We start from the raw sequence: 14,526 nt of genomic DNA, 5'->3' as shown, positions 1-14,526 counted from the left end.
AATGGTATTGTGTGTTACCAGCACTGCAGAATACTGTGGTCTCTCCCACTACCGACACACACACACAGAGTTTATCTACCCAAGGCCTCCCAGGGTCTCTGTCCAAACAGCTTCCAGCTGTTCCCACTGTCACCTTTGCCATGCGGTGGTGCAAACCACAGCCCGCAGCACAGTGATACTCAGGAGCACGTAGGTCTCCAAATCCTCAAGAAGACATTCTATTACTGCACGCTTCTCTTTTGCAGAGGATCCTGGTTCCTGGCTAAATTAGCGTGTCCTCGATGTCTTTAACTCACTGAGTGTAATTGGTTTAGGTCTGGGAGGTGTCTAGGTCCGCACAACATCACCCTAAAGCACTTGATTGTTCTTAAGATGGATATAGGTCTGATGCCTCTCTAGAGCTGAGAAGTTAGGAGAAAATTTTAAAATTTTCAAATTTTCCAGCAGTAACTGGAGCCCTTACTGGATGAAACTCCCAGTGAGGATGGAGGAGACCAGCAAGGAGCGGACAAGTACAAGGAGAACACATTATTGCTAGAGGGGAGTGATGTATTTTCCAGCAAGTCATTTTTCCCCTGCTGAAGTCCAGAAACAGCTTAACACTAGCTGCTATGGCGTAATGCGGTCCGGGAGGAAGGGGGAAGGTGTCCCTGCAGCAGCGAGCCATCCCTGTCCGGAGAGTCAGCCCAAGGCAGCTCCTCCCAGTGCCACCAGCACGGGTGGAAAGCCAGGTCCACAGTGAAACAAAAGCCTTCAGGGATGCTTCAGGGGGAAAGCGTCAGGGAACAAGCCACAGATCTGTGTCTGCTGCGATGCTTTAGCCAACGTCCTCCATTTGGAAGGTGAGCGAGGAGGCAGCGGGGCTGATACCCGGCTGAACTCAGCCCCACTCCGGGCAGGAGCGTTCAGTCGCTTGCTCCGTCTGCAGCTCCGGCCTTGGGTTCCCCGTAGCGCTCTGCAGCCAAGAAAGATACCGAGAAAACAGCCAAGAAGCCACTTTTATTTTTTCCCGCTTAACACACCCCTAAGCTGGTGTATCAACGAACGTCACATCCAAATGCAGGGACAGCAGAGCAGCCAAGCTAACGAGACCACCGAGACCTTACTCAGCTGATTATGCCTGGTGTTTTGAGAGCCGTGCCTACTGGTACAGGGTCTGATCCTGCATCGTTCAAGCCAAGGCTCGGGCACCGACTGTTGCTGGGGCGCAGCATCAGGAGAGTGCAAGGATACAACCGGAGGAGAAAGAAGAGGACAGGCCAATTTTCAAGAAGTCAGATCCGCTCAGCAGCAGCTGCATTACAGACCCAGGGCTCAGGAGCTGCCCCTTCACACTCGCCTAGCCAGTGGCATCAGAGAAACTGCTTCTACGAGTCTTGTTCGGACTCCAGATTCCCCGGGGTATACCGGGCAGTTTAACGAGCGGCTTTCCATGAGACAGAAGGCCTCTGTGTATCCACACGGACGATTTCTGTGCACATCTTCATTAATGTGCCATATGCTGGCTCACAACTAAGCTGCCTTTGTGGGACAGGATATTTTTAATGCAGGCGCCTCGATGCCAAGCCCTGCCAGGAGCGCAGAGCTAATGTTTGCCTGGAGAGCTGCAGCCCTTCCTGCGCCAGCAGAACAGCATGCGTGGGACAGACTTGTTCCTCTTCCCCCTTTTCCAGAGGAGCTTTAGGTTTGTTCGGACGTAGGCAAAACCCAGTATCTGGCTCTAACACACTGTAGTAACAGATTGAAGCCTTTGTCTCTACAGACTTTGCAGGAACCAGCACATGGGGTTTCTGCAGTAACCGGGCAGGCAGGCCACTCCAGGGCTGCTTTAATCTCATTAAAATACCGCATTCTGTCGACACTCTGCTTTCTACGCTCCAAAGCATTAAACCCTCAAGCACCACCTCTAACTACAGCACAGAAACTTGTCGAGAACAGGTCTGCCACGCTGAAGACCGCAGAGTCCCCCGAGCCGACAAGCAAGTTCCCACGCACAGCGCCACGGTGCCAGACCCGCGGGGAAGAGGACGACGGTGGGACCTTCCCCGGGTCCCCCGTGCTAGGGGAAAAGCCCAGCCGGTCCCTTTTGTGACAGACTGTGTGCTTCACAGGCATAGATGCCTCTGCACATTCCTTTATAACGTTATCCTTCCAGGATAAAACACTTGCACTGCTTGGGGAGGCTGGTTAACTGAGGTGCAAAGTCAGAAGCAATCTGCAAAGCCTTATGCGGTACAGAAATCAAGTTTGAAACCATGTATGCAAAATTTGCATGAGAATTCAAAGCTCTTCGAGCTTCAAAGGACAGTTTACACCATTGCAGCACTCGTACATTAATAAAAAGAGCCTCAACTTGACATTTCTCAAACTCCATTTGATATATAATTGTGAGAGAAGATCAAAGACCGCGGGAAATAGATGGTTTTGCATTACCACACACGCAGCAGAGCGCAGCGAGCAGGGGATTCCAAGAAAACCAACGTATTGAGCCACAGAAAGAAAACGATGTAAAGAAACCATTCTTAAAACAACTACGATGCTACAGTCACTTACTCCTGACATCCTCGCTCGCGGCCTCAAGCACGCAGCCTGCAGCGAGTCTTGTCTGCGACACCAGTGCTGGCCACCACGGCACGGGGCTGCGAGCCCCGGGACAAAAACAAGCTGCTGCCGGGGACGGATCCCCGGTACCCACGCCGAGCCCTGGCCAGCCCGAGGGGATGGACAGATGGATGCCAGCCTGAGAGGACAGACGGATGGATGCCAGCCCGGAACGCTCTGAGCAAGGTGGACCTTGTGGTTTCTGCGGGGGCCAGCGAAGAGCACCGAGCTCGGCTTTTGGGGCGAGCGAAGCAGCCCCGGCGCAGCCCTGGCCTAGGGAGCACCGAGGGCGAAGACGCAGGCGAAGACGCCGGCCGGCCACCCCAGCCCCGGGGAGGAAGGCTAACCTCCCAGCCCCGCTCCCTCGCCGGCCAGGGCCAGGCCACGGGCGGGCTTCAGCACTGCCAGCGCAACGTATGGGACCAGCACCGGCACTTGGCACTGCCAGCGACTCTGCGTGCTCCTGGCGCGAAAAAGAAGGGATGCAGCCAACGTTACCACAAAAATAACTCATATTTCTGTCCCAAAGTAACTTGCTTGCTATCGCTTTCACACCCAAGATTATTACAAACGAACAGTATTTTTCCGACTAAAGCAGAGGCTTTGTCAGTTTAATTTCTCATTCGGCTCAACCTTATACTTAGTCATCTTGTGGTGCCCCCCGTATAGCCAACTTGTCGGGGGCTTTTCAGTGTCAGCCACTTACAGAGGCAGCAGCACGACCGTAATCGCACGAGGACCCACAGCAGGACCTGGGGAGCTGCACGGCGCTCGGGAGGGCTTTACCTGCAGTATTTTATTTATTTCAGCTGGTAACATGTCACAGTCGGGTGGGTGGGGTGGAACCAGTTTCTCTTCACCCCTCAAAAGGCAAGAGGAGTTTAAGGCACTGAAGTGCACCCCTCATTCGGGTGACAGCCCCCCACTTCAGCCCTGAAGCACTACCCGCTCTGCAGAAGGGGAAAGCGAGGCACGCAGCAGACCAAGGGGAGCCGAAGTTCTCCCCCTTACTGCCTGCCTCCTCCGCGGAGCAGGACGGCACGACCACCACCATGAGCGCACGCCTTCCCGTTCGTGCGAGCCGGGGCAGCTGGGGAGGCACTTTCTGCGGCCCCCAGGCAAGCCCCCTCCAATGCACGTGCTTCGGAGCAGCACAAGCCATGGCTGCTGCTGCAAGGCCTCCTCCAGCCCGCTCCCCACCCCGAGCTAAGCAGCGCGGGAGCTGCTCCTGGCTCTGCCCCACGGCAAACCCAGCAGAGGCAGGGCTTTCCAGGGACGGTTTCCAGCGCTGGCCCCTCAACAACTGCGCCGGGCAGAGCACTCCCTCCTGCTCCTCCCTGCAGAGAAGCCCTGCTGCCTGGGAAAGCGCTTACCCCGCGGCCCTGGCTGCGCTTCCAGCCTCTCCTCGGGTTGAGGAAGGGAATGGGAAGTTCAGCTTTTCATTAGAAACGTGAAGGGAAGCTGAAGTCGGCAGACTGCTGCAGAGGAGCGGCAGCTCGGAAGCGGATGAGTTTCTTCACCAAGGCCCACATCCCCCCGCCGTGGGTTCCTGCTGCCCCTGCCTCCCCATCTGGGAGCTCACGAGCGGCAGTTTTGGCTCTGTGGCCGGCGGGAGCAATGCTCCCGTGCTGTGTTGACAGACGGACTCCCTGGCAGGGACAAGCCCCAGCAGATCTCCATGCCGTGGCATCTCCTGTGGGAAGCAGGGACTCTCCTCTCCTCCTCTGCAGGACAGCGGGTGGGCACCCACGAGCAGGGTCCCCCCAAGCCTTTACTCGTCTCCTTGAGAAAGCGCCGGGCGCCTGCACCGCTCGTACGTGCCACGCGTGGGAATGACTTGGGGAAGGGGATTAAACAACACTTCATCCAGTTCAACAGGAATTCTCCTCTGAGGAAGGGCCTGGATCACAGCGAGCCTTGAGACCGCTGAGTATAAACACCAGTAAGTAAGTCTGGAGTAAAGATGTGGCTGCCTTAAAACTGCTCCCCACGGCGCATCACAGCTAGGTCACACTCACAGTGATTCACCGCTCGCCATCGCTGACCATCGCCACGGACGGGCTTAAAACCGGGAAATGGAAGGAGTATGTGCATTTGTAAAACAAGCAATCCATTGAATTAAATCAGCGCACCTACCAGCTAGACATATACCACATTTAATATCACGCATTTACAATTCCATAGTACTTGAATGACTTGTTTAAAAAATCTGCGCTCAAGTTCACATATCAATTTGCTACAAATACGATTATGGTGAATTAATCTACCAGTAAAAGGGCTACAGAAATGTCAAAAGACATCAAAGAATCTCAAATAGAAGCCACTGAATAGCACTTATTAGATGGTGGATGCCTAGCTTGTGCTGCTGACATAATAAAGTGATACCAAGTAGGTTTGTTCTTTCGTAGCTTCTAGAGACTCTGCTAGAACACTCCTAATATTTTCCTACCCAGCAGGTAGGCTGAGGCAACCTTAACTGGCTGGATGCTTTCAACAAGAACACTGCCAGCAACCAAGAAAAGAACAACAGACGCGCTCCTCCTATCGCAGACAACTCAAAACCATCCAGCGCAGGTACGGAAGGTCCTGCAGAGCTCCACGTAAAGCCACGCTCACTTTTTTCCCCTATTACATGGCAAACGGAAAATAAAAGACAACTTTGGGCAGTCTCAGGATTTTGAGTCTAAGTGTGGACTGTGCTTATGGCAGATCACGTAAAGCCCGGCAGACCCTGCTTCCCCGTGATGGGGAACTGCATTTCTTTCCCTGGTAGTCTGCACGAGCATTGCTGTGCTTGCACAATTCACGCGGGTTGCATGTGTTTGCATCCAGCCTGTGCTGCACCCGAGCCTTTTGTTCGGCAGTTTCCACCACCGCGTCGGGCTGAAGAGCCCGCCAGCTGGAGACAGCAGGTGTTTGACGTTTCTACAAGTCTGAGCAAAACAGGGGATGGATTTGCTTTAAATCTTAGGTTGGAGTTTATTCATTAATTAATCGGCAAACACGCAGACAATATATATGCCTGTGAAGTCACCACAGGTCTGTATTTGGTGCGGTGAGTCAGTACCTTGGAACAGTTTGGCCAAAGGTTTAACCAAGAGGGTGCCTCGCCCATTAAAAGGGTAAGGCGGAGGACAGGATCTCAGCACAAAAAACAGGTCCAATCAGAACAATCATTATAATTAACCCTCTGCCCTTGATGAAGAAATCTCGCTCGCTCTCCCGGTCAGACTCTCATCACCTTTGCTTCCCAGCTGCTGAGGGACACATCCATCCCACGGCACTGCCAAGGGCAGAAACGAATCGCCAGCCATCGCTGCCGCCGACCGGCAAGCGGGATTTACCAGCCATCAGCCCAAGGTGTCTAGGCAACGGACAGCGAGTAGCCCCAAATCCTATCCACAGTTCCATAGGGACAGGATTCAGAGAGGAAGGCCTAGAATTTTTTTAAAGTTATCTGTTAACTAAACAGGAAGGGGTGAATCCCCGGGAGCTGACGGAAGCCCAGGCGGGTATGGCCCCAGCACCCTCCCCGGCCGTGCCACCCCCCTGCCCGCTGGTTCAGCTGCACTCTTAAAAAAAGAGAACAGCGCAAAAACACCCCCATAGCATTTCAGGCAAGAAATCTGGGGTTTCCTCGGGCCTGGCGGGGTATGTGTGCTGTCCAGGTGTACTCAGTTTCCTTCTACTTCTCCCCTTCCTCCTTTGCCAGCCTCACTGGGACGGGTCTGCTGGCCCAGCAAAATCCCCTCGCATCCCTACTCCGAGCGCAGCATTAGGGCTCGCAAACATTAAAAACGGAAATGGTTTTGACCAAAGCGATCAAGAAAAAGCAAAGTATTTACATCAACAACAGGCTTATGAAAATCCCTCTGATTTTCTTCCCTTCTCCCCCGGGCTGAGCAGAGATTTGGGTTTTTTCTGTACATTTTAGCATCTCACAGCCCTGTGACGTCTGCTGTTTCAGTCATACTAGCTTTTGTCTTCACTGTTTTCCAGATGGGCAAACACAGGCTATTCCAGTCATGGCCCTGATAACAAGGAAGCTCTGAATTATTCTTAACAAAAGGGCAGCAGCTAAACCTATTAATACCAACTAAAAGCCAACCAGCTGGCAAGAAAAACAGCGTATGATCAGAGTCTGGCCCGCTGATTTTTTAATTTGTCTTCACTTGGCCTGATGCAAGCGCAGCATTCGTAGCTGCTGTGCTGTCCTACGCTCGTGGCCATATTTTTATGCACGTTTATAAAAGCGGGGAAGATGTGGGAGATGACAAAGGAAGAGTGTATCTACAGCTCTTGGAGGGGGAAAAAAAAAATTTAAGCAGAAGGGCAGGTCAGTAAAGCGTTAAACACACAGGACTGCGGTTTCTGATGGCACAACCTGGTCCAGGTACCTCTGATGCTCTCCGAGTCCTTCTGAACAAGGGACTTCCTTTGAAGTCAACACCGAAATGGACATTTAATTGTAGAAAATTCTCGTTATCGTTAAAAGAGGGAATAAAACACCCGCAACAAAAGAAGGGCTAAAGACTGTTTCTGGACGGGGCCCTCTCGTCCTGGCAGCGGGCCTGGGCGACGAGGTGACCGGCGCTGCCCCGGCCGCGCTCCGCACGTCCTTGGCGAAGGGGAATAACGGAGCCTCGTCCGCCGGCACCGGATCGTCCTCCCTAAAGGAAGGCGGTGCCCGGGGAGAGCTCGGCGGGCTCGGCAGCCGCTGCCCCGCGATGCCGGCGGTGCCAGCCCAGCTCGCCCGGGCGGCGGGGGCCAAGCTGGCCCCAGGCAGGGCCAGCTCCGCCGGGAAGCCCGGCCTGCGGCGGCTGCCCGCGGCCTGCAGCCCGCCCCGAGCGCCGGGGTGCGGGAGCCGGAGGCTCCGCGGAGCCGAGCCGAAGGCGGGCGGCCGGAGAGGCGTCTGCGGGGCCGCGTTTCGGGAGGAGAAACCCGGCGAAACCGGGCTGCGGGCCGCCGGGCCCCGCCGCCGGCCCCGGTCCCACCGCCCCCGGCCCCGCCGCCCCCGGCCCCGCTCACCCCGTATGGCGGCGATGAGCGCGTTGCCGTCCTTGATCACCTCCTTGATGAACTTGTTGGTCCGCTCCAGCTCCTGCTCGTAGCACTTCAGCCGCTCTCGGAAGTCGGGGCTGTCCAGGTAGCAGTCGCTGAACTCCAGCGGCGGGTGCCCCATGGCTCCGCGGCGGCCGCTCCTCCCGCCGCCGGCACCGCCGCGTTGCGGGGCGGGCGGGCGCGGCTACGGCGCCCTCCCTCCGCCCCGGGCGCCCCGCGCCGCGGCCATGCCGCCGCCCCGGCGGGCACCGCCCCCGGCCCGGCCCGGCCCGGCCCTGCCCTGCCCCGGGAGGCTCGGGCGGGCGGGGCCTACGCCGGCCCGCGGGCCCCCGCCGCCGCCGGCCGCTCGGCTGAGGCGACCCCCGCCCCGCCCGAGCCCCGCTTGCGGCCTGCCCGCCGCTGCCGGGACTGCGTGGGTCGGCGGGGCCGGGGCCGGGGCCGGGGCCGGGGGAGGCCTGAGGCCTCCCCCGGCCCCGGCCCCGGCCCCGGCCCCGGCCCCAGGGGCTGCGGGCGGTGTCGCCGCGCGGGGCGAGGGCGCCCCCTGCCGGCGGGGCGGTGCGGGGGAGAGGGGGGCGTGTCCCGCCCGCGTTGCCACGGACGCCCCCCGGCGGCGCGTGACGCGCGCAGCGGTCGCCGCGCACCGTGATGACGCACGGGACGGGCTCCACGTCGCCCCCGGCAGCCAAGATGGCGGCGGCGGAGGGGAGCGGCGGCGGTGGCGGCGGCGGCGGCGGGGGGCCGCTGGTGAGCGGGGCCGGCCGGTGCCTCCCCGAGGGCCGCAGGCGGGGCGGCGGAGCGCGGCCGCGGGCGGGGGTGCGGGGGCCGGGGCGCTCGGCCCTCCCGCTGCGGAGCGGGGAGCGGGGAGGCCTTGGCGGCCGGCCGGCACGGAGGGCAGGGACGCGGGGCCGTCGGCCTCCGCCGCTGCCTCCCCGCCGCGGGGTTTGCTGCAGGGCTGGCCGGGCTGCCCCTCTCCCGCCTCCCTGTCTGGCAGCTCGGGCGCTTTAACCTTCCGCCGGGGCGGAGCGGGTGGCTTCTGTTAACGGGCCCGGCTTTGTGCTCGGGCTGCCGGCGTCTCTGCCGTTTCTCATGAGCTGTTTCCCCACGGAGTCTGTGAAAGGCAGTGTACTCGATAGCTGTACAGCTATCGGGCATTGCATTGCTTAAAAAACCCCAAACAGGCCTTTTACTAACATTAGTTATTGCTGCCTAAATAGAGGACAAAAAGCAGGGTACTGGGAGGTACTGAAGCAAAGAGAAATGCTTTGCTTATACCTGGCCAGCTCTTTAGGCTGTGAGCTGTTTAAATCAAGCAGACAAGGGTTGGGCTCTGCTGTTGACCGTGGTACCAAGTGTTGTACCTTTGAATTCTGAGCAGTATTCATCCTAAACCCAGCTGAAAAACATCTGAAGTGAGTATGAGCTGGTTTGCGCTTCCTTCTTTCTAAAGGTCTTAAAAAACATTTAGTTTGCAGGTCTCGCAGATGTGTCCATATCTGAAGATATTCCAGTGGAAGGGGAGATTACCGTTCCTGTCGGATCTCGCTCTCCTGATGAAGACTACTCCACGCTGGATGAGCCTGTTAGGGATACCATTGTGAGTCTGTGCCTGTATCTGTGGTAAAACTCGTGTTTTGCTGATACCTTTGGCCAGCTGTTATGCAAAACCTGTGTTTTTGCATAGCTCTGCTTCACTTGTACTTCATCGTAAGTTTGGAGGTTTTTTTAGAACTAGCTGTGTAAAATGGATTCTTGTGGATCAAAAAATGTCTGAATTATGGCCCCCAAGTTTCTCTGTGATCTCAAAATCTTTGCAAGGGTAAAGGCCTCAGATGAAGCTTGGAAGAAAACTGTCCCTGCTAATAGGATTTTTCATTAATTTTCTTTTCCTGGAGGAGCAAACAAATTACTGCTTTTAGCTGGGTGTTAGTAAAGGATGAGATATTGTGATTGTTAAAGGAATGTAGAAAAAGTAGGCGTTCTTTGTTGCAGAGGATGCTACAGGGATTTTTGCGTTGGGGCCTATCTTGATTTACCATCAATACGCCTTTGCTTCTATATTGCTGCTTTTAGCTGTGAACTGTAATTCTTATGAAGAGATAAATTAAAGTGGTGCTTCTTTATTTCAGATGAGAGATCTGAAGGCTGTTGGGAAGAAATTTGTCCATGTCATGTATCCGAAAAAGAGTAGCGCGCTCCTCAGAGACTGTACGTATAAGAAGATTTTCAAAATCTTGAAAGGATGTTTTGCCAACAGACTTTGCCTACATGGGAAAAGGAAGAGTTCAGGGGAACAGGGATTTGGAAGCGTCTGTTCTGTGTTCTTTCTGGTGTTGTAGAATGCTGAATAGCAACCGTGAAAAATCAGAATGTCACCAAAGCTCTTTAAAAGTGAAACGCGTGCCAGAATACGTTGAACAGGTAGCTTTAACAGTTGGCAGGCTTTGAATAGATTATATTATGGAATGTGGCATATGAAATGCTAAATAAGAAAATGAGAAGGAAGTATAATATGCAAAATGATACATTGGGAGTTAGAAAGGAGTGCTTTTTTTACTCTCGGGGAAAAGGAAACTGAGCATCATTCTATGATATTTATGATTTTATTTTTTCCTTGACCTACAGGGGATCTTTGGGGCCCTTTGGTGCTTTGTGTCTCACTTGCACTGTAAGTACTTATAGTGGGTGGATTTGGGTTTTTATAGTCTTCTACACTGGAGAAATGGGAAGTTAAAAATTTCTGACTACATGTGTTGAGATCATCTGATCCTTCTCTGGTCTTCTGCAAACACTTGCCTGTTTAGACTTTTGTATGAAATGTATTTCTGACACTTCAAGCCCATTAGGACCTCCCTTCTTTAAACTTAGGATTTAAGGGTGAACTCTTCCTAGTCCCGTCTTAAGAATGCTTTCACTGGAAGGTATCCCGATTCACGTTGTCCTTGATTCTGATGCGTTTGGCTGACTTTGACCCTAACCTGCAGGCCAAAACCTTTGTCTGAGAGCTGCAGTGTACGTGCCACATATCCTGGAGAAGCGATCAAAAAAGAGAGGCTATTGTAGTAGTTCATAGATGGGAGACGATGGCGGCTCCCGGGAGCTTCTGGTGCTCCACTGGAGCATAGGTATGCAGGTGTGCCTGGGGTAGGATGGAAACGTTGGTCAGGTCTGTCAACTAATTGCGGCACACCGATGTACTCAGTGTACAGAAGCCATTCAGTAAAAAGTTGGTGACGCTTCAGCAGAAGTACACGGTATAATTTAAATATTCAAATCGGCGCATGCTCGCTTTTCCAGGCTTTGTGGTGTTTGTGTCCTGTAGTATGAGCTTTCCTTAAGGCTTTCCTGTTCTATTATGCACTACACTGCCTGCTTTGAGAGGTTACCAAACTTTTGGTACTACTTTTAATCTTTTAGCCAGCTGTCTATGGTTTTATTCTCCTCCATATGCTTGCACAGTCCTCAAAAGAAGTAAACAAACGGACTGAAAGGCCCTCAATTGAGCCACAGCCACTTTCCTTTTCTATACAAAACTGAGAATACTACTAAAAATGACAGATGAAAAATAATTGGTCTGCAGCCTATCTGGGGATCAATGTTTCAGGCTTCTATTCTGTCATCTACTCCAAGTCTACAAAAACTCAGTCATCAATTGCAAATGACTCCTGTTATCTGTTACCTACAACAGGATGCTTCAGGGTGGATCAGCAGATAGTAAAGACGACGGAGGGCCCCAGTTTGCCGAGGTCTTTGTCATCATCTGGTTTGGTGCAGTTGTCATCACGCTAAACTCAAAGCTTCTTGGAGGAACTATGTGAGTGCTGGTTTACTCAGTAGCAGCTAAAATGCTCCCGTGCATGGAGTATCTGCAATGCTTTGGTTTGACTACTTTTTCCCCATTTCTGTCTCTCCTTTCCAGATCTTTCTTTCAGAGCCTGTGCGTTCTGGGTTACTGTGTCCTGCCCCTGACAGTAGCAATGCTGGTGTGCAGGCTGATGCTGCTGGCAGGTTCTGGGACTGTCAGCTTCATTATACGTCTTATTGTAGTAATAGCTATGTTTGGCTGGTCAACGTTAGGTGAGTATCTTTTCGCATGATAACGCTGTTTTGTGCGCTGAGTAGTGCCATGCGTAAGGAGGCAGATCTGCATGCATTCTGTTGGGTAAAGCCAATGAATGTTGTAGTTTAAGGTGTTTCCTAGGCTGCTCAGTATTGTAGAAACAGTTCTTCCAATCCTTGTGTTGGCAGAGATCCAGCCTCTGCCTACGCTCCTGTTGATTTTCGTAGTCACGTGCAAGTTGCCTTCGGCAGAAGGATGATCGTTTAATATTAAACCCCATGTGACACTACTGGGTATTGTGTTCTGTGATCTATGTTATAAATACTATTGCAAAATGCTAATTTCATACAGATGCATTTGCATTATTTCTCCTGTTCTTAATCTGTGAGTCTGGCTGTTGTTACAGAATGTTAATCAGCATTTATCTTTCTGTATGATAAGGTTTTAATTGGCGATTATAGGTCGTTGGTATTGAGCCATGGATTACGCTCTTTTCTCTTTCAACATAATTGTAATGCAGAGCCTAATTCAAAATTGTTAACATCTGCAGTAGATCTCAGGCTTTCAGTTTTACGCTGCTCACTTTTCAAGTATTTTTCTTCTTCACCAGCATCTACGGCTTTCCTGGCAGACAGTCAGCCTCCAAACCGCAAAGCTCTCGTTGTGTACCCCATCTTCCTCTTCTACTTTGTTATCAGCTGGATGATTCTCACCTTTACACCCCAGTGATCTTCGATCAGAAGAGAAGAGACTGTAATACGGACTGAAGTCTTTTCATGAGCGCTGCAGTTAATCATTGGCTTTATCTCTTTCTAATTTATATATATACAGATATTGTAAAAAGGCAGGTTATGGGATAAAGCCAGAGAACTGCAAAAATTGGTCATTTGTGTGTCCCTCTTTTTGAAAGATACAGAGGTCCACTGCTGAGGGGTTTTTTTATTTAGCCCTGCTCTTTAGTTGTGTTAAATAAAAACCACCCACTGTGACAGGGATTATTCCGCCTGAGGAATAGAGTGGCAGATCCTGGAATTTCAGGACGCTGGGTAGATGAAGGTGAAGTTATAGGATTGCACGACTTGGCAGAATTCTTGCTTGTGCTTGGATTCTCACTGAAGATGAATATGCCTTATGAAATAATAGAACTTCATTGCTGTTATGTGTTGGGTAGGGAAGAAATGTGTTTGACTCCTGTTCTTTTTCATTCACTTACAGAGTGGTGAAATGTATATAAAGTGCGTCGTAGGACTGTGAGCTTTCACTTTGAAATCAGATTTCAGCAAAAAAGAAGTTGGGTCCATGTTTGCAAATAATTGGAGCTGGGCAGAAAGGAACTGCCTTTGCTCATATTCCTGTATTGTGTATTTTTGTTTCATCCCTTCATGTGTCAGGAAAGAGAGGTGTAAGTCGAGGCTTTTAGACGTAAGATGTTTGGGTGCTAACATACCACACCAGGACTTATGCCTGAAAGTTTTAAAATGGGTCGGAGGAAGGAGACTAAATCGTGATGAAGGTGGTGGCTGCTGTGAAGTAGGATATGAATTCCGGTCTTAACTGCTTGTATGTGACTTTTCATTTGGTTGTTTACACGGACAGCGTTTCAACATAAATGTGTACAAATTTGCATATTGTTTCTTTGCACTTATAATGAGATGTGAGGAAATTTTTCTATAGGGTTTTGGGTTTTTTGGGTTTGGGTGGTTTTGGGGTTTTTTTGTTTGTTTGTTTTTGTTGTTGTTTTTTGTTGGGTTTTTTTTTGCTTAATGCTTTTTATAAAAGGGGAGGAGGCTTTCTTCTCCAGTTCCCTGTAGGTGCACTTACGTACCTTGCCTGGAGAACCATACGCAGGTGTACAAGCGTGCCATTGATGCTTCAGTGTAGGGATTGAGACCTGGAGAATCACTTTTTGAAAACTGTACAGAAATTATTTATGTTGTCCCATTATTTTCAGTAAGCAATGCAAAGGGAGAGCTTTGAAACATCTGGGGGTGAAAAAGCTGCTGTTAAAATGTCACTTTTCCTGAAAATAAGCGTCATGTTTCCTTTTTGCTATAGTAATGCAGATGGACCTGAAATTGATGTAAGTGGGTCCTGCTGAGGTGTAAATATGCCTAATTTATATTTATGTATAAAAGCGCAGTTTCTGCTATAAACACTATAAGTATTTGATAGTTGGGATGGAAATTTCTAGATGTGCAGATTAAAAGTACACTTTTGCATTTCTGGGAGCGTGGAGAAGAGGGAAGGAAAACTGCTGCTCTCTGCAGGGAGCCCGCTTTGCTGCAGAGCGGTCGCTGTTACCGGGAGTGCGTGTGAAGCTGCCGGCTGCTCCTGCTGCGTCCCTTAGCCCTTCCGCCGCGGCTGTCCCGAGGCGCTGCGAGAGGAGCCATAGCGTTTCATATACGTGGCTAGAAAATGGAAACGGGGAATTTCTAAACTCCCATTAAATTATTACTGGGATGGAATGTGGTTTTTCTTTTAAGTGCGCAGTTTTCCATTCGTTTAAACGTTAGTTTAGCTTTATGAAGCTGAAAAGAAATATTCAGGGGAAGTAGATAGTAAAGCTATTGAAGGCTACAGTGGGATTCTTTGAGCCAAATCTTTCTTTGCTACTGCAGCACAAGAATTTAACCATACTTTTAGAGAAATCCTTGGAATTCTATCTCTGTAGTGTCTTGTGACTTAAGCTGATATTAGATCTGAAAGATAATTGGAGTAACACTTAATTGATCCAGGATCTTTTTGAAAAGAAGGAAAATGATTTCTAAGAAGAATTAAAAAATCACAGCTTTTTCCTTGCTTGTTTT

The 14,526-nt window shown here is 51.5% G+C and overlaps 2 protein-coding genes across 4 annotated transcripts in view; one reads left to right on the top strand and one right to left on the bottom strand.

Annotated features, from left to right (window-relative positions):
* The window catches only part of OPHN1 (oligophrenin 1), a 67,119-nt gene extending 59,336 nt beyond the window's left edge, over window positions 1–7,783 (bottom strand). The window contains exon 1 of the mRNA XM_075720359.1: window positions 7,630–7,783. Coding sequence (XP_075576474.1) covers window positions 7,630–7,783 — 154 coding nt within the window. The remainder of the gene's footprint in view (window positions 1–7,629) is intronic.
* Window positions 7,721–13,343, top strand: YIPF6 (Yip1 domain family member 6). Of its 3 annotated transcripts, none has more exons than XM_075720362.1 (7): window positions 7,721–7,747; window positions 9,128–9,256; window positions 9,789–9,867; window positions 10,285–10,327; window positions 11,348–11,473; window positions 11,579–11,736; window positions 12,330–13,343. In XM_075720362.1, the coding sequence occupies exons 3-7, from the start codon at window positions 9,789–9,791 to the stop codon at window positions 12,446–12,448; spliced, it is 525 nt and encodes a 174-aa protein (XP_075576477.1). In that variant the 5' UTR covers window positions 7,721–7,747; window positions 9,128–9,256; the 3' UTR covers window positions 12,449–13,343. The 3 variants fall into 3 exon arrangements, with proteins under 3 accessions (XP_075576477.1, XP_075576475.1, XP_075576476.1); XM_075720360.1 differs by lacking the exon at window positions 7,721–7,747 and adding an exon at window positions 8,350–8,406; XM_075720361.1 differs by lacking the exons at window positions 7,721–7,747; window positions 9,128–9,256 and adding an exon at window positions 9,295–9,366.
* Window positions 13,344–14,526: the final 1,183 nt, after the last annotated feature.

The sequence above is a fragment of the Pelecanus crispus genome, chromosome 13, assembly GCF_030463565.1.
Source record: "Pelecanus crispus isolate bPelCri1 chromosome 13, bPelCri1.pri, whole genome shotgun sequence".
NCBI lineage: Eukaryota > Metazoa > Chordata > Aves > Pelecaniformes > Pelecanidae > Pelecanus > Pelecanus crispus.
Note: the sequence above shows the minus strand (reverse complement) of the source record. Positions and strands in the feature narration are given on the sequence as shown.

Bases quoted from the DNA above. Each gene is read 5' to 3' on its own strand.
- YIPF6 (XM_075720360.1), top strand. From the start codon at position 8,350: ATGGCGGCGGCGGAGGGGAGCGGCGGCGGTGGCGGCGGCGGCGGCGGG. The intron at 10,328-11,347 runs GTAAGTACTTAT...TACCTACAACAG, and splicing joins CTTTGTGTCTCACTTGCACT to GATGCTTCAGGGTGGATCAG. The intron at 11,737-12,329 runs GTGAGTATCTTT...CTTCTTCACCAG, and splicing joins GTTTGGCTGGTCAACGTTAG to CATCTACGGCTTTCCTGGCA.